The 19,066-nt window shown below is 45.0% G+C and overlaps 1 protein-coding gene across 2 annotated transcripts; it reads right to left on the bottom strand.

Moving 5' to 3' along the window:
- Positions 1-854: 854 nt before the first annotated feature.
- Positions 855-19,016, bottom strand: nrd1b (nardilysin b (N-arginine dibasic convertase)). 2 transcript variants are annotated; one of them, XM_039607215.1, is made up of 31 exons: positions 18,876-19,016; positions 17,897-18,100; positions 17,220-17,475; positions 17,012-17,093; positions 15,881-16,034; positions 14,779-14,852; positions 14,554-14,649; positions 13,706-13,828; positions 13,389-13,446; positions 13,000-13,073; positions 12,489-12,558; positions 11,883-11,960; positions 11,648-11,768; positions 11,469-11,527; positions 10,616-10,676; positions 10,231-10,335; positions 10,011-10,134; positions 8,983-9,069; positions 8,520-8,639; positions 7,887-7,938; positions 7,360-7,510; positions 6,576-6,703; positions 6,053-6,215; positions 4,137-4,168; positions 3,870-4,008; positions 3,351-3,398; positions 2,806-2,858; positions 2,367-2,450; positions 2,084-2,291; positions 1,567-1,656; positions 855-1,444 (listed from the first exon to the last, which is right to left on the bottom strand). In XM_039607215.1, the coding sequence occupies exons 2-31, from the start codon at positions 18,085-18,087 to the stop codon at positions 1,238-1,240; spliced, it is 3,288 nt and encodes a 1,095-aa protein (XP_039463149.1). In that variant the 5' UTR covers positions 18,088-18,100; positions 18,876-19,016; the 3' UTR covers positions 855-1,237. The 2 variants fall into 2 exon arrangements, with proteins under 2 accessions (XP_039463149.1, XP_039463150.1); XM_039607216.1 differs by having other exon boundaries at positions 10,622-10,676.
- Between the last annotated feature and the right edge of the window lie 50 nt (positions 19,017-19,066).

The raw sequence follows: 19,066 nt of genomic DNA, 5'->3' as shown, positions 1-19,066 counted from the left end.
TCAAAAAGATGGAGGATTTACAGGAAAAACATGAAACTCAATAAAACATAATCTTAAAACATACTTTTAAATTTAAAATGAAAACAAAAACAGCTTTTCAAAATGTTTTTATTAAATTTTTAAAGAGAGATAAATAATCGGCTAAGAAAATCAAATTAAGAATAGGATTAATAATCTTTTCAGACATTGAAAATGGTGATTCCACCCCTCGTTTTAAATTCTATTACTTTTCCCAGGCTGGATGAGCTATTGAGAATGCATCAAGACGAAGCTATTGAATTAGCTTCTCATTTAGTTTCTGTGATTCTTTTGGTCCTTGGAAAAAACGCAATGCAAATTCGTGTCTGACTGGTTAGAAAAGTGTTTGTGCTGCTCAAGGACATTTAGTCCACTGCATTGGAATGGAGCTGTGACCCTCTGAGGTGGTTAGGCTGAGTCCATTGTCTAATTATATTAATAGTAAACTTAAGTAATGAGATTGTTGCATATGTGTGCCTTTTTAAAAAGGTTATCAGACTAACTAAATAACTAATACTAATAACAAGTATAACAACTAATAATAAAAAGGCGAGAAAGAAGAAACAGTTCTCCTGTGTGTCCTTTCATGTTATCCAGGCATGTGTTAAGCTTAACACTGCATGTACTCCCACTCATTTAAGCTCATATTCTAGCTAAGAGTTATTTTTATTAGTGGTTATTCCAATTTCTAAACTGCAGGATTCCAAAAATCTGAGGATTTATTATAGTTTTTAATAGTCAGTGATATTAATGGAGGTCAATGATTGCCTTTTTTGTCTGCTTTATTTCTGATTTTTTTCCAAATGAAAACAAGAAGTTGGAGATGAAATATGAAATGTCTTTAAATGTTTTATTACTGAAGGACAAACTGAAGCATGGAGTGAGCATAACAGGAAGAACACGTGTGTGTTTACAAGTAAAATAATGACTTTATTGATACCACAGCCCTGAGTCATCACGCTGCATTCATGTCTTGTGGGAAAAATCATTATTTCACAGTTGAAAGCTACAAGGAGGGGAATTTCATCGGACCCATGAAGGTGCCATGATTGTAGTTTTTCTGGACTCTTTGTCCAAAACTGACCTGAAATCTGATTCTCAGAGCATATTAGTTCCCACAAGAAGTGAATGTAGCACTGTTGTAACCAATCACAGAGAGGAAGAGGACACAGCAGAAACATGACCAATCAGTAGGTGTTTCACTTGTAGGGGGTGGAGCCTAGTTGATGATTTTGTGGTAGGGGTGGAGGGGGAGGGAGGAGGTGAAAGCTCTGATGTCGGTGATGAGCGTGGCGTCTTGAAGAGATGGCGACGAGGTCGGCACAAATGTCAGCTCGCTCACTTCACCATAGGCCGAGGACGAGGTAGCAGAATCTGGGCTGCAGGCGGCGCTCTGATCACCTTCCTCCCCACCGAAGCCGACCACCTGAGTGCAGACAGGAACAGGAAGGAAAATAAAGAGTGTGACTTTAACAACTCAACTTTACTGAAACAGCTCGTTCCTTACAAACGCAGCTCAGAGAGAAATACTGCTTCCTGTTTACTCACATGCACGCTGAGCTTCCTGCTGCTGCTGTTTCTGTGCTCCAGGAACCAGGAGACCAGCTCCTGTTGGGTGAACGTCTTCAGAACCTCAATCTGCAACGCAAACCACAGTCGGTCATCAACTGGGACCAGGACCAGCAACACAGCCTCTTAGCATCAAATTCCCGGGACAAACTCGCAATAGATCCATCCATCCATTTTCTTTACCACTTATCCAGTTCAGAATTTCAGGGAAGGAGGAGCCCATCCCAGCTGTAAGAGTGAGTGGTCGGTAGACCATTCACCAGCACTGGCATGGTCACTGGCTGGTTTGGTTAAACCTGAGCCTGCCTGTAGAACATGCTGAGAGAACACTTCATAGCATGACTTCTGGTAAGATTCACATTCATCCATCTCAACTTAGCTGGGATAGGCTCCACCTCCACTGCAACCCTGAATTACATAAACAGAAAAGAGACTAGGTGGATGGATGGGTGGATGTTGGTAAAGTAACATGCAAATGTAGTAACATGAGTGTCACCTCCTTGTTGAGCCGGTCAAAGACGTACTGCTGTGTGACCACCTCGAACCAGTTGCGGTCCACCTCCTCCCCCAGGTGTGCGTCCTCGCACTCCTTCAGCTTGATGAGCGCCGTCACCTGAGTCCCAAAGGCCTCGTCGCTCAGACCCGACAAACGCTCACCAAAACTCACCAGGAACTCCTCGATCTTTGCCTCGACGAACTCGGAGCTGTGAGGAAGACGAAAAGAAGCTTTAAACTGGCTCACCTGAAAACCTCAGCTAAATTCACACAGGTATCCTCACCTGAATTTTGTGGCTTGAGTTTCCACGGTGACGGAGAATCCAAGCACACCCGACGTGTTCCTGCAGGTGGGGTACACCTGGTACCTGGAAGTCAGAAAGTCAGAGGTCAGCAAGTTAAAAACTCAGTGATGATGTGGTGAGTTTGGTGTTTTAGCGCCCCCTGCTGTTTCTTTGAATGTAAAAGCAGCTCAGACTCCAGTCTGTGTGACACAGATATGAACAAGTGATCGTTTGTTATTAAAGGTTTCTGATTTTATTCAGCTGACATTAAGGTGGGATCTCCTTTCAAGTTGGCTCAGGGTGGAGAGTTGTTCACTGATGGAGATTCTCATTATCAGTGACTGTGTTGCTATGGAAACCTGTTTTATGAAACCTGCTTTTTCAACATGATGATGCTGTGGGTTGAATCAGCGTGACAGTTAACCAGAGGAACACTCACCCCAGTGTCTCCTTCGTCCTCAGGAAGTCGAAGCAGGGCTCCTCCATGTGCATCTGTGAACACACACACATAAACTTCAAACAGGAAGCTGTAACAAGGTCACTTCCTGTAGTTTCAGTCAGAATACGTACCAGTGAACAGGCTTTAGCTTGATAAAATGAATGTGTATGAGGTGTGATCTATAAGCTTCATGACTTCACCCAGATTTAAAAACCCCACTTGTTTAAACCTGGACGATCTTTCCTTGAAGGCAGTCTCCTCTGAACCTTTTAAATATCTTCCTGTTAGTCCTGTGCTGACTGCCCCTTCCTCACCAGAGCAGAGGCTCGTGTTTGCTCTGTGAACGTGTTTGAGGTCAAATCACAGGGTGAGTGGTCAGAGCAGGTGCACAGGGAGACGACCTTAGAGGGGTGATCGTCCATCTTTACATCGGGTACAGGTTCTCATGGGCGGAGTCACAGAACTTTGTGAACCTGAACGATCTGGATTTATTCAGTTTGCTTCTAAATGTTAAACTTGTGTTCAGTGTTTGAGGCGACACTCACCACCATCAGCTCCATGAGAGCGTGCTCTCTGAGCTTCTTCAGCCCGGACTGCAACACACACACACACACACACACACACACACACACACACACACACACACACACACACACACACACACACACACACACACACACACACACACACACACACACACACACACACACACACACACACACACACAGAATTAAAGCCCAGCAGGAAGCAGCTGGTTGTGATTGAAGGTGATACTATCAGGAAACCGCTGCTGGCTTCATGCCCCAAATTAAAATAGAGGATGCTGTAAAGCAACTCGTGGCGCTGTGATGTCCCCGATACTCGCACTAAGGCATTTTACTGAAATAGAAACCACAAAAATATAAAAAGTAGAATTATATCTGTTGTCTTGAGCTCTTCTATCAAAACCAGGATGAACATCATGAAATTTACAGTTTTGTTCATTCTGGACGAGCTTGAGAGTGCCCCCTATTGGACAAAGCAGGAATCAGCAGTTCTGTGGTGTTGTGTTTTTTGTTTTTTACCTGGTAGTAGACGGTGACCTCAGAGTTGGCGTCTCCTTTGTTGAGAGATTTCACTTTGCAGAGATGATGTTTCAGCGGCAGCTCCACCACCCGGAACAGCACGGGGACCTCTGCAGGCAGCGGCCGGAACTGCAGCTTCCTGCACACAGGTTGGTGTGACATCAGAGCAGAAAGCTGAACTCTTCCCTGAATCTGTAAAACCTCGCTGACGTCCTTCAGAGGACTGAAGATGTCTCTGTGAGCTGATGAACAGCAGCAGATACTCACTCAGTGAAGTAGCGCAGAAACTCTTTGGACTCCTGTGGGAGGAAATTACATCATCAGTGAGATCAGACCTTCAGCCTGGACTAAATATTCTTCTACTTGATTCTGATTTCCACATCGGTGTCATTTCAAAACACCTCGATCTTTGTAACCTGTTGCGGTTGAAGACACAATCAGGACTTAGAGAAGCAGAGAATCTAGAGTTTAAAAAAATTAAACTTCCTAGAGAAAACAGCATTTTCTGTACTTCCTGTTTCTTCTTCTTGTATAGCAGCGCTGCTGTGGAGGTTTTATCTGTTATGATGCATATTGTTCAGGAGGAACTCGGTCCCAGGATACACACTGACAGACTTTACCTTTAACCTCTGCTCTGTGTGCATGTGTGTCTATGTGAACCATGTTTATACATACTTGTGAGGACCAAAAATTGGAATGCTACTATACTTGTGGGGACCAACAGCCCTTTTGAGGACAAAATGCCCTTCCCCATGAGTTTGAAGGCATTTTTGAGACTCCAAATGTGGTTTTAGTGTCAGAGTTACAGTTAGATTATGGTTAAATTTAGGTTTAGGCTGAGGATTAGTCATTCATTTTTCATGGTTAGGGTAAGCGGCTAGTAGGGGTGCAACGGATCACGGTTTATCCGAAATCCGAACCGATCCCACTCCACGGTTCGGTACGCACGTGATCCGAAGATTCGAAAAAGAAAAAAAAGTATGTGTATGGTGCGCGTCGTCAGTCTGTCAAGCGGTAGCGCTAGCGGTCCAAGTAGCGGAGCAGAGGAGTTTGCGGCATTTAAGCAGCCCTTTGCTGCCCAGTCCGACCGGGCTAAAGCTAAAAGCTAATGGGGTGTTTAGCTGCAGACGGGAGGCCGTCGTCTGTTGTGCAAAACAAGGTTTAAACTGTGATGAACGTGCTTGAGCCACGCTATGATATGTCGTTGCGCGTCCACTTCAGTGACAAGATCGTTCCAAGCATGTATGAGCAGGAGAAGTTTAAAGTTATGGCTGAACTGTCCCAGGCATCTTCTGTTGCTCCAACTACAAATGGGTGGAGCTCCAGGGCAACGGAAAGCCACGTGACCGTGACCGCCCGTTATATCACAGCGGAGAGGTAGATACAAAGCCCTGCACTGCCCTATAGATTACATTAGATTAGATGAAACTTTATTTATTTCTCGGGTGGGTTCCTCCGGGAAATTCAGTTTCCAGTAGCACAGCACCCACAGAAGTTGCAGAATGTGAGCAGAAATATACAATGTTTACACATATATAAATACAGAGTATACAAAAGGGATAAATAGAATAAATAGGAATAAGGATACAAGGGAACGGCACATTTCAAGTATTGTGAGTCTATTGCACCGTTGGATATTAACAAAAACTATTGCACAGTGAAAAGGCACTACAGCTTACTTGTTCCCCCTCCTCTGTCCCGTTTCCCTCCAGCGAGTAGTTAAACAGTTTGATGGCATGTGGGACAAAGGACTTTTTAAGTCTGCTGGTCCTTGACTTTGGGAGAAGCAACCTGTCACTGAACAGACTCCTCTGGTTGTTTATGGCCATGTGCAGATGATGCAGAGGCTGCCCAGCATGGTCCATAATGTCCATATTGCACCTTAATTTGTTTTTATATAGGTGCGTGGAATGAGTCTTCAGTTGAATGTTTTTAATAGGCAAAAATACTTAAATAAGTAAAGCGGCGAGTAGAATTTTTGTCTTTTTTTTTCTATTTTTGCTGATCCGAAAATTGATCCGATCCGTGACTTTAAAACCGTGATCCGATCCGAACCGTGAGATTTTTGATCCGTTGCACCCCTAGCGGCTAGGGAAAGTATTATGTCAATTAGATGTCCTCACTATATGAAAACAAGTCTGTGTGTGTGTGTGTGTGTGTGTGTGTGTGTGTGTGTGTCTTACCGCACTAGTGAAGTTTCCCTGCACCAGCCCCTCAGCATAAAGCTCCGCCTTCAGCCCTCTGACGAAGGTCATGAGGTCGTCGACAGTGAGACCTTTTGAGACTGCGCGATACTTCTGGATGACGGACCAGCGGCAGTGCTCAAGGATCAGCAGACGGATGTCTCTGCAGAGGAAACACCACACTGATCACATCCACCTACAGCTCCGCTGTAGACAGAGTCTCTCTCCTCAGAGGAAACGCTCAGTTTGGGAGCCAATACTGATCAAACCCTCAGAAATGTAGCCCGCATACTGACATCAGTGAGCATGCTCAGACTGAGCACGAGGCAGAGAACATGAACACAGCTTGACGGAAATCATTGGGAATCGTTTATTTGATGGTAAAGTTTCTGATTAGCTTATTAAAATGTGACACGATTTACTGTTAAAACAGAACAGAACTGGTTCAGGAGCAGCTGTGCCTCAGAAGGTTCAACCCCCGGCTCCTCTAGATACTGAACTGAAAAGGCCTGCGTGGACGTACTTGCCCAGCCTGTCCGGCTTGATGAGGATATTGAAATAGGTCTTCTTCAGCTGCTCTGAGAACATGGTGAAGACGCTCGGCTCGGTGCTGAAGTCTGCCAGCTGATCCACGATCAGCTGCAGCAGCAGCTGGAAGGCAAACAAAGCAGCTGAAATGATGTTTAACACTCCGACTCGCAGATATCAAACCAACTTCATTATTGTGTGCTTTCATCTTTTAACTAACAGTCAAGTAACATCGAACTACTCTCAGCAAAATTCAAACCTTCACAACAAAAAAGCTGATGAGACCTGCATAGAGCACTCACCCATGTGTTTTGTAGAGACTTTTATCTTTTGGAGATTATTTTTTCTCCGTGTTATTGTAGGTCTCTATACTACAATATAGAACGTGTTGAGGCGACTGTTGTTGTGATTAGGCGCTGTATAAATAAAATTGAGTTGAATTATCAGAGAGACCAGCACTCACAGTTCCTGAAGTTTGTGAGAATTCAGTGACACAAAGGATTTATTTTATGGGGCAACCCTTCAGTAGTTTATCACATGTGACTGGTGATGATTGAAGTTTAAGTTAATTTAGATAATGATTTAGTATAAATGCCTAAATAAGTACCTGCTCATCTGCAGGACACTTCCTGCAATCTTTGGTTTTCAGAATAAAGAAGATAAAAGCAGAGACGGAGACTGTCAGAGCTGCAAGTGCTGACTCTGCAGCTTCATGCAGAGCAGGAATAACCTTCATACCAAATGTGTGTGTGTGTCTGAGTGTCTGTGTGTGTCCTCACAGGCAGTTTGTGGTTGAAGCCTTTCAGCCGGATCATCAGTCCGTGCTCTCCGGCCACCAGTTTGTACTCCAGCTGAGCCACGTCGGCCTCGTAGGCCGGCTCTGCCAGGTTATGAGCCAGGATGTTCACAAAGAGGTCAAAGAGAACCAGGCTGAGGAGGAGGAGAGAGAGTTACCTTCATCATCGTGATCATCGTTGTGATCATCTCTCAGAATGTGAATGAACTGCTAGTTTAATATCTGAATTCTTTACGTGTCCATTTGAACCACGTCAGACCGAGCACAACTCTCACTCTGAGCTGTGATCGCCACGCTCTGCTAACCTCTTCGTTCATAACTCAGTGACTGCATCGACAGATTTAGAGACTTTAGTGAGGCTCAGCCCACTCGCCTTCTGTGCCGCTCAAATTTAACAAATGCTGACTATGTAGCACAGGAAGTTATGTTTGTTTCAGTCACTGATTCCAGGTAACACTGTGCTGCACTGCAGGCGGGGCTAATATGTTCAGGTGTGTCGGTGGCTCTTACTTCTCCGGGCTCTTCTGGATCATCGGGGAGATCAGGTGGAAGCGAATGTAGGCTGAAATAAAAACACATCAGTGATTTTTTTATACAAACAGATTCTGATTCAGCTGACTGTTTCCAGCTGTTATCGTCTTGCTGATTCGTGTTCTGTGTAGCTGTAGGTATAAATACAGTTTTTAATTGAGTTGACATCACACCACATCACTCTTATTTGGATAAAGTGTAATGTCATCAAGTGTCCACAAGATGCAGCTGTTCCACCTGCTTCCCATCAGGCACATCCTGATAAAACCGAGCTTTAATGCCTGAGCTGGTTTCAGGTGGATAGTTTAAACTGGTCTGTCTGATTAAACCAGTATAAATCTTATTTATGGATTAAAATTGGACTGAAACACTGACTGAACGTTTTTACTCTGCAGGTCGTCATCTTTGTGCTCAGTGCCTGAAGATGCTGCAGACTCAGCAGAGGTCAGACTAGCACATTAACTCTCCTCTAACTCTGCTGCACTCGCTCACTGTCAGACACAGACTGTAAATAAAGTTGGAAGCATTTGGTTCTGAATTGTTGGTTGGTCCAAACTTTGGTCTCCCTTTTCTGGTTCAGCTCCATCAGCAGACCTGGCCGGCCCAGCTCACCTTTGGGGATCTTGAACTTGTTGTCCTTCTTGTACCACAGACAGCCGCGCTCGCTGTTCACAATCCTCACAGGATACTCTGTGTCCGGACAGTCTGACGTTTTCAAGGTGAAATCCGTTGCTGCAGAAATGACAAAAAACCCAGAAGATCGAGTTTATTGGTTGTCAGTAATGTTGCTGTGATGACCGAAACACTGAAACGTACTGAAGTACAGCTGAAAGCATCAAACAGAAGTCACAGCGTGATGTTACAGGATGTAGAAATGCTTTTTTTTGTTATTTAAATTCTTAAATCCTGACTGATTTCAGATCTAAACTCCTGACTCCTTCAGCCGAAGGCTGGAAACTTGTTCCCGGCTCTGCTGTAAGAGTCTGAGAAGAAGAACCTTTCAGCCTTCAGCTGATCCTGAATCAGCTTGACGTGCTCTTCATCATCTGAAGCTGCCAAATGTGTTCACACTGACCAATGAATTTGTTCTCAGCAGGCAGGTGGAGTTCAGGGTTGAGTTCGAAGTCTCCGGCCCATCGCTCCGCCCACTCCTCTGGGATATCTGATGAGACAAAACAAACACACCCACATTTAGCGACAGACAGGAAGCAGTCACATGGTCAGACCGTCACCGCTGAGGACACCCTGAAACTTTAAACTCTGCGCTAACTTCACACCACTTAATTCTGATTGGCTTGTCCGGTCACTTCCTGTTTTGCCACCTTGTGAAGAGTTTGCAGTAACTGCGATGATGAAGAAATTTGTGAACAAAGAAGCAGGTTTGACGGCAGATTTGTCCTGTCATCTTTATTATGATGAAGAAACAGGAGTGCTGGATGCAGTTTGCATGTTCCTCCTCTCACAGCCCAAAAAACAAGCATGTTTGGTTCAGCTGTACATGAAAACATGAACAGCTGATTTGCATTTAGTCTAAATTACAATGGATCTGGCTTTTTTTAAACTTTCATTATTTTAAAAGCTATCAGGATGCTGTACATTTATTATTATTATTATCATTATTATTGAAAGCAGACATTTTAAATTTGAGACATTCACACAAACAGGTAGGACTCAAAGTTGCCTCCACAGCTTTACTGTGTTTCAAAGCAGACAATTACTCCATAAATGATTTCAAATCGCACCTATCAGTAATGCCGACAGAATACATTTTGCAGCTTCATGCACACAAACGTTTGTTGTTATTTTGTTGGACTGTTTGCTGACAAACTAAACAGTAGTTTTACCCCAGACCTGCAGGTTTACGGCTGTCAGTGTTTTCATTCTGAGTCGCACGGTAACCTCCATGTTCTCCAAGGTGAAGTTTGATGTTACTATAGTAATGTATCAAAATGGTCTGTGTGAGTTAAGTGATGAAAATAATAAGAGCTTCATGCCCTGCCACCATGATGACCTGCCCCTGCCTCAGGGTCAGGGTTAGCTTTTAGCTACGCGCTGCTTGGCGCAGACTAACAGAGTAACTGTGCTGTGGTTAAAGCGTCGTACCCTCCATGCTGTAGCAGGTACCGAACCATTTCTCTTTGAGGGGGCAGCATCCTTCGTTTTCAGGCGACAGCAGCAGCAGGTTCGCTCTGTCAGGTGTCAGCAGGGACAGAGCGGCGTTGATCACCTGACAACACAAACAGTTCACTGAGAGCGTAAACTCTGCACAGGACAGATTACTGCACTGATTCTGGATCAAGATCTGGATCACGATGGTGCTCACCTGGGGGTCATATTCGAACATGAGCTGGTCTCCGGTCAGGAAGTCCTGTTTGGGAAACAGCTGCATGTTCTCGCAGATGTTCTCCACAAACTCGATGGGATCCGTCTGCCCGACACAATCAGAAGTTAGCATTTCACAGAGAAAGACAGTAAAGAGTGAAGCTCTGCTCTGTGTTTGGAACATATCAAATTCAACGTTCTCACAGAAAAACACAGGAAACATCATGAGGAGCTACACAATGCTTGACTCTATTGTTTCTGTCCTACTCTGTCTCTGCTGTCCCTCATGAAGGTTCTCCTCCTCCTCTGAGTGTCTACCTTCAGCATCTGCTCTCCTCCCTGAGCTCACATCACTTCAGCCTGACTGTGTGTCTGTGGTGCAATACCTCTACCTGTTCCTGGTAGTGGAACTCGTTGGCTTCGATCTTCTGAATTTCCTCATAGATCCTGAAAAATAAAGAAAGCAAAAACAGAGGATTTCATTCAGACAAGGAACAAGAAATAAAAGCAGATAAAATAAAATAATCTCAAAGCTCAGTGACTTTGTCCCAGATTAATGCTTAAAAAGATTTTTTTCTTGGACGTCATTCTTGGCTCAACAAGTGTCTGGCTCCTCCCACCAGAACACCAAACAAACACAATGTTTTAATCAATAATTGTCTGAGTCCCATATCTCCTCCTTACATAACGTCTGACTTCAATGTGTGATAAGAACTCGTCCCTTTACTGATGTTCTGTTTAAGCATCTTTTACAGAAGAAAACTAACAATAAATCGATCCTATTATGCCGCTCTTCATTACAGATGGGATGTTCTGATTGGATGTAGCGCTGGATGTAACGCTGAACGTGCCTGAGTGGACGGTGTGTGGTGGCGTGATCACACAGAAATCCATTGTCAACAAAGACACATCTGCTTTTCAGCAGGATGGTGTGATGGAGACATCTGCTGAACCTTCACTTTTCAACCAAATGTGACTGATTTTAGCTTCTACGTCTCAGCCAATCAGATGTCAGTTAGAGCTCTAATCAACAGGAAGCTGCTCAGAGGGAAAACAGGAAGTCACAGCTGGAATTGGGCTAAATTCACACCTTTGGAACAGCTTGCAAAGATTATGATCTTTCAACCACATATGGACCTAAATGGATTTGTTTTTAAACGGTGACGACCAGATTTGACCTAGAAAACATCGTTTATGGACATCTGCAGCTCAGATGGGAATTAAGTTTGTAAGCCTGACCTCTGCTGGGGGCCCAGAGTCTGCAGCATCTTCAGATACTGGAACACAAAGTGGACGACCTGCAGAGAGAACAGCAGCACAGTGAGGCCCCAAACCTAAAGCTTCAACATCAGCAAACACTATGATATATTCAGATATGAATACCCGACATGTATGTATGTGTGTGTGTGTGTGTGTACCTGGTAGAAGTTCTGGTAGCCCTGATCAGTGAGAGTAATGGAGATGGAGAAGATGGAGTAGGTGGTGTTCTGGTCGAAGCCAGTCTCGCTATTTCCTCCAAACAGAGCCAGAGCCCAGCATCTGCACACATGCACACACACACACACACACACACACACACACACACTTGTAAACACACAACACACAAACAGGGCAGTGTCTTCCTGTGTTCACACATCTGTTTTCATGACTCACTTCTTCCTGAGCAGTGACAGGATGCTGCCGGTCCCTTCATGTCCGATGAGCCAGGAAATGTAATGAAGAGGCTTCACTCTGACACGGGAACACAAACAAACATGTTCACACACTCAGCTGTGAACGAATTGCCTGACCGAGCCGCATGTCACACACACAACATCAGACCGGACGTTCAATACTCTTCAACCCGCAGCTCCATCATGCAAGCTTTGCGTGATGGTGGTGTGAGGATAAAGCAGTTAACAGTTCAGTGATGTCAAAGTGAGTGAGTGGTCATCGTGTTTTCTGCTACACGCTGAATATTTCCCGATTAAGAACACGTCTGAATTGGTCTATTTCCTGCTGCACAAGGAAAACTTTCAGATTCCTTCAGGAGAGTAAACAGCTTCAAACTGAGGATTTGTCTGACTGATGGTGACTGTGACATTAGACTACAGCCGCGTGCAATAGCCAGGCTGCGCGTTACGATCAAAACAGTGATCAGTGATTGCTGCGCAATGAAATCTGAGTGCGAGCTGACTGAGACTCCTGCTCTTCATCCTGTGATACATCCCAGCCAGCTACGCTGAACGGTCAAGGGTTAAAGGTCAGAAAGTTACTCACCTGTAATGCTTCCCCTGCGGTGGGACGGCCCAGCTGATGGTCAGAGCGTGAACCTTCCTCACAGGCACCACTGCAACACACAAGCAGTCTTCATCAATCTCGATTTCTCACTGAACATCATCAACATCAGTTTCAGGATGTCTCCATGGCTTCACTTCCTGTAACTCTGCTGTCAGGTGATGGAAGACTGGCCAGTCAGAGAGGGGAAGTGTTGTTATTGGCCCGAGAAATTGACATTACTGTTACAGGTTGATTCTGATAAACTGTATTGATCAGGCAGTGGGTCTCCTCCTGACTGTGAGGTATTTAGGACAATTTTCAGATTTCTGCCTCTTTCAGCTTTACTAAAGACGACCTGTCGCTGAGCCACAGGTGATAAACCAGGTGCTACAGCAGGGACAGGAAACACACCTGGAAGCAGCAGGTGCTCATACTCCATATTCATAACCAAAGGATTGCTGCTAATAATAACAACAACATGACATAATAATCAATAATCAGTATGAGTCACCTCTGTAGAGTCTGTTAAAGGCCGGCGTGTCAAACGGCTGCTGCAGGCGAGAGAAGTCAGGTCGAGGTTCACCGCTGGAAACAAACACAGGCACGTTGACGTCATTTTCATTACTGATTGATCTGATCAGCACTCTCTCCACTAATCAATATCAATAAATATCAAACCTCTTCACTTTGAACAGATCAGGTAAGAAGCTGAACAACAGGTGTCACTGATGAAAGAATTTATTCATTTAAAGATTCTGATGATCACTGTTTATTAATTCTACACAGAACAAAGTTCAGGGTTTCTACGGCAACATGTAATTGGATGCAGACATGTGACATCACTTTAATGTGTGTGTGTGTGTGTGTGTGTGTGTGTGTGTGTGTGTGTGTGTGTCTTACTTGTTGGGCACCCTGATGAAGATCTCCCTCACCCACTCCTCCAGTGTGTCCAGAGTCTCTGAAGAACACAAACACTGTGATCCACCTGTTACAGAGCTCGTTTCTATCCACAGTTTCAGTTTAAAGCTGAACTTTACTCTATAAATAAACAGCGTTCAGTCCAGTCTGTTGGCACTTTGTGTTTTTGCTGCTTTCTGTGACACATTAGGAATAAACAGGTGCAAGGCTGAACACAGCTCATCAGCATGACAAGTCCTGCCCACAGACTCGGAGTAAAAACACGTGACAGACCGGCATGGCGGCGGTTCTACTGTTACCTTTGGACTGAACGGCGAGCGTCATGTACTGAGCTGAGTAATATCTCCTCCAGAAGTCCCTGAGCCGCTCGTAGGTGTTGATCTGCTTCTCTCGAGGCTCGTGCTTTAATGTCTGAGCATTACCTGACGGGAACAAAACGACACCTGCTAAACACAAAAATCTGTCCACAACCAACAAGTGTGTAGGTCTGCCTGGGCAGGAAACACAATACAGCAAGAGGTGCAGCGAAAGAACTGAAAACAGACCTCGCAGATTACAGGCTATGAGCCCAAGCCCACTGATTTAGACATCTGTTAAATACGTGTTACTGATTCACTAACACAAGAAGCTTGGAACAAAACTGGGAGGCATGTTTGATAAATCAGATGGTAATTCTGTGTCCACTTATTTTTTCACAGAATTTCACACAACTTTGTGAATGACATGCAGGGTTTTGCAAAATAAAAAAAAACAAAACAAACAAAAACAACAAAATCAAAGAGAGAGAAAAGTCTGCAAAATTTGGCTCCTAAAACATTTTTGCAAAAGGAACATTGTAATCTCTGAGATCTTCTTTGGGAACATGTCAAAGAAAACAGAGCAGGCATCATTCAGCAGAAGCACTGATCAGCTCAAATCAATACAAAACAACCTGAAGTTCAGAAAACTTGAGAAATTCAACTGAAAAATGCATCAAACTCATCAGTCAGAGAGAAAACCTCGTCGAGGACAAGATGAATCACTAATCGTCACGGCACCTTCATGAAAAGATCGGATTGAACCATCAAACAAAGCCAGTGGAGTCAGCCTGTGTGTGTGTGTGTGTGTGTGTGTGTGTGTGTGTGTGTGTGTGTGTGTGTGTTCTCACCCCAGCAGAACTTGCCCATCGGGTGTCCCGGTTTGGCCAGACTCCCAAACAGCATCTCCTTCCGGTGGGAGTCGGATGGCCTCGCCAGCTGAAACTCTGAGTATCAGGGGACAGGAAGTGACATCACAGAAGGAGATATAGATAGAGGGAGCAGAAGACGGCGAGAGCCTCTGGCCGCGCCGTAACGTGCGGCAGATTTTAATATTTAAACATGTTTGGACTCACCGCTGTCGACTGCCTCCACCTCTCTGTCGACGGCGTCCTCGATCATCAGAGGACAGATGAAGAACTGAGCCCACCTGAAACGCAGACAGAACATCAGGGCTACAGCTGGTGTGTCAGGTGTGCTGAGACTGAGAAAGGCAACAATATGTGTAGTTTAAATATTGTGTCCAACAGTTTGTCTGGCAGGAGAGATCAATGTGTTATAGGACAGTTTAAGCTCATGACACTAACTGTGTGTGATTTTTAAAACGACCAGGCGGCCGGAGAGTAACAGTTAAGCTGCTTTTCCCCCTTTTTTGTAAACGGCGACCCTCTTCCTTATTTTAAATGTTAACATTTGTCCCTGAATGTTGAGGAAATGTCTTCCAAACAGAGGACATGGGTCGATTCTTCACTGTCCCTATCAATAAAGGCCAAAAATAAAATATTTTAAAAAAGGTAATGTTTTTTTGTTTATGTGAAAATCTAAATTAAGGCGTAAAATCTTAAAGTAAGCAAATAATTCTTGAAAACAGCTTGATCGAGAAAGCATAATGCTCATTTTAGGTAAAGATTTTCCTTCCTTGTAACAAGTCCAATTTTCTTAAGCATAAATTTTAGATAGTTTCGTCTTGTTAAAGGCATACAACAGTTAAATTCATTTGCTAGTTTTAAGGATTCTAACCAAGCAACTGCTGCTGGCAGATTTTTCTTCTGAAAACAATTCAATTTCGTCAGATTTAAAAGTATTTGGCTTATTTCAAGTAGAGCTGTTTTTGGCAGTGTACACACAGAGACAGAGGACTGTGGGAACTTTTTAACAGTTTCTGATATTTCTGAACCACAAATTCAAAAATCTACATGTCGGGAAACAGTGGGTATAACAGCCTCTCCATCCTCCAGAGGGCTCGTGTCCTCAGCCGTCCGTCTGTCCGCTGCTCTAAAAACAGCCTCAGAACAATGTGACCTCACAGCGTCTGCAGTGAACAGCTGACCTCCCATCAGAGGTCCAGATGGCCCAAACAGCTTCCGTCCGCTCGCAGCGAGGGCGCCGCCTTCACACGCCTGAAAGCTCACAGCGGATCCCACGAACAGCAGGTAACAGGAAACCCGAGGAGCTCACCTGTCGAGCGCGTCTCTGAAGTGCTTCCTCTGCACATCGAACTGGAAGATGGTCCGCTCGCAGTCTGTGGAGGCGTTGTCACTGCCGCCGTGCTTCTTCAGGAAGGCGTCGAAGCCGTTCTCCGCCGGGTATTTCTCACTGCCCATGAACACCACTAAGGGGGAGGAGGAAGAAGCACAGAGCGGTCAGATCATGTCTCTGCTGGCCAATCACAAGTTGCCAACATCTCGCAATCAAAGCTCCTGGGTTTAAACTAATCATCTGTAGGTCCAGCAGGTTAACGTGTTAACGTTCAGATGTTTGTGTGGTCACGTGAGGCTCCTCATTGTGACGTCTGGATTATTTCACGTGGGAAATACCACTCAAAAAGTCAGTGCCGCAGCAGGAAGTCTTTAGCTTTTTAAAAATTTCTCAAAGGGAAAATCATTTTCTTATAGTGAGGACTTCCTGATGAGTTTTTGGAGGCTCGGATCGAAGTCACACAGGCTGAGCTGACCACGTTTACAGCTTCTTTTTCCAGCAGTGCTCATACAAGTGAAAAAGGGGTGTTTCTAATATTTTGGCAGCATTTTAATATTAAAGTTTCTCCAGTGATTTCAGTAAATTCATGTTATTTACTCTTAACTTACAGCAGGCACTGCTAACAGAGGCGAGTTTGCATTTGCATTTGTTCAAATATTTCAGCGTCTGTAATAAAGTCTCTTCGTGCTGCGTCATCAGGATTCTCCTGAGGCAGTGAGGCGGGGTTTAGTGATGCTGTTTGAGGGCAGCTGGAGCTGCACGATTCAACAATGAAAACACGTGGAGGAAAGTGAGGACTTTGCGATCACTTCTGAAAACGATTCCAGCTGTCGGCTGGACTCCTCCTTGTCCCATTGGCTGTGAGGGCCAACGCAGCTGTATTCATGTGAGTGAGGCGAGGTGTAACATTGCTTCGTGTTTGGTGTGAGCGCATCGTGAAAGTGGGTAGATTTGGGTGGGTAGGTTTGATGCTGGAAACAGACACCTGATGATGACTGTTCATTGACTTTCACATCACATCTCATTAATAAAGCTTTATTCTAATTAAAACCATGGGTGATCTCTTGTAAGACAAGCACAGGTGATGTTTGCGATGACGTTCACACTCACTGTGCTCCAGGAAGTGTGCGAGGCCGGGCAGCTCATCAGGGTCACTGAAACTTCCCACGCCGATGCACAGAGCTGCTGCAGCCTGAAAACACACAAGGGTCACTGCTGGTGGATCTGTCACAGAGAGCTGACGCAGTTAAACTGTTTTTGTTCAGAGACACTCAGAGGAAGTGGATGAGCCTTCATCACCCATCCTCCACACACCCACCTGCTTCTCAGAGCTCTTCTTCTTCTGAACTGGGTTCTCCTCTTCCAGCTCTTCAAAGTCGCTGTCCTGCTCTTCCTCTGATCTGTCCCCTTCTTCCTCCTCTGAGCCCTCACCTGAGTCCCCTTCATCTTCTTCCCCACCCTCCTCTTCCTGCTCTTCCTCCTGCTCTGCGGACTCTCCGTCGCCTCCCTCCCCATCTGCCCCACTGAAGTCGGAAATGAGGAGTGCTCGGAGGCCGTTGCTCAGCTCGATGTATCTGCGGGAAAGCAGAGGAGTTCATACAGTGAAGGCTCAAGTAACGTCACACCTGGATTTCAGGTAACAACTTTAAACACTGGATGACCTTCCTGTCAGAGAGGCGTCAGACTAAACTGAGAGGAACAAAGTGCAAAGCCTGAAAGAAATGCAGAAACAAACACTAATTTTCTCAAACGAAAAATAAAATGAACCTTCAGGAGGACCTTAGACAAATAACAGCCTGGTGGGCCAGAACAAAGTATTTCTAACAGTTCACTGGCTGGAAAACTTTTGTTTCAACCAATCACAGGTAGGAGTTCACTTGTGAAGCAAACACCTGAAATGGAGGTCTGTGGGGTTAAACTGCCAGTTGGACTCAGCAGTTTTCTGGTTGCATTTGAACCCTCATCGTGGGTTGAATAAATGCTTGTGTCACTCACCTGTATCTCTTTGGGTCGCTGGGTGATTTGACGATCTCTGGGTCTCCCTGGTCATCTACAGTGGCTCCCTCCTCTCCGTCTCCAGCAGCCACCTGAGCCCTGGCGTCCTCTGGGGGCGGAGGCTCACCTTGGTCTGGCACAGATGCTGCAGCAGCACCAGCACCACTCATCGACTTGCTGGTCTGAGGCATTGTGGAGAGTCCTCTGCAGTGAGACACACACATTAACAAGTTATCAATGAGTAATTCACTGGAAATAAATGTATCAGCACTGACTGTGATAATCGGTATAAACTGGACACTTTTCTTTAGGACAGCGTGGGAGAAACATGAATCCAGACTGTGCAGATTTTATTTAATCAAAACTAAACTCCCAATTTACAGAAAGAATCAGCATCAAGTAGCCAATAATAAAATACTATATACAGATTAAATGAATGCCGAATTGAAGAACAACGTCTCCTGCTTTGAAAAGTACCTCGGGTTTTATTTCAGCAAGTAATGGTTTTCGGTAAAAGGTAAATATCAGATTTTACGAGGGGATTTTGGTGACTCTGCATCGTCTCTCGCGAGAACAACGTTAAACGTTAACAAGGATTTAAACTGAGCGGAAGCTCATGTGAAATCCAGTCTATTTAACTGCTAGCTTCCCCGTTAGGAAACTAACGGAGGCGCTAACGGGTTGACCGATGCAGCGAACTTCATATAACCGCCGACGGCAACTCCACAAACACACCGAGCTCCGTGAGCTTCAGGTGGAGGCTCCGCCGGCTCGTTTCACAGCTATTAAATTCAGCATACTTTAATCCCACTGGTTAGCGGACTGCTAGCTACTCCAGATACTCGGAAGTAGCGTCAGCCAACCGCCCCGGCCGGGCAGGTGGAGGCTGTGTGTCCGTCAGCTGGAAGCAGCTTCACCTGGACTCCGACATGTGACGATGTGAGCCGTTTTTACCTGCCAGGAGAAATAAAACACTCACCTTCGTCTCTGAAGCCGCCGAAGTTTAAGCAAAGTAGCCCGGTACTACCCAGCTGGTCAAAACAAGGCCTCTGATTGGCTGAGGTCACGTCAATCACAGAAGACTGGCTGTTTAATTGGTCGCCACTAATCGAGCTGTAAAGCTTGTGTGAGAAACATGCTGGGGAGGGGGGGCACAGGTAGTAATGTAAT

Source organism: Oreochromis aureus, linkage group 23, assembly GCF_013358895.1.
Source record: "Oreochromis aureus strain Israel breed Guangdong linkage group 23, ZZ_aureus, whole genome shotgun sequence".
NCBI classification, from domain to species: domain Eukaryota; kingdom Metazoa; phylum Chordata; class Actinopteri; order Cichliformes; family Cichlidae; genus Oreochromis; species Oreochromis aureus.
Note: the sequence above shows the minus strand (reverse complement) of the source record. Positions and strands in the feature narration are given on the sequence as shown.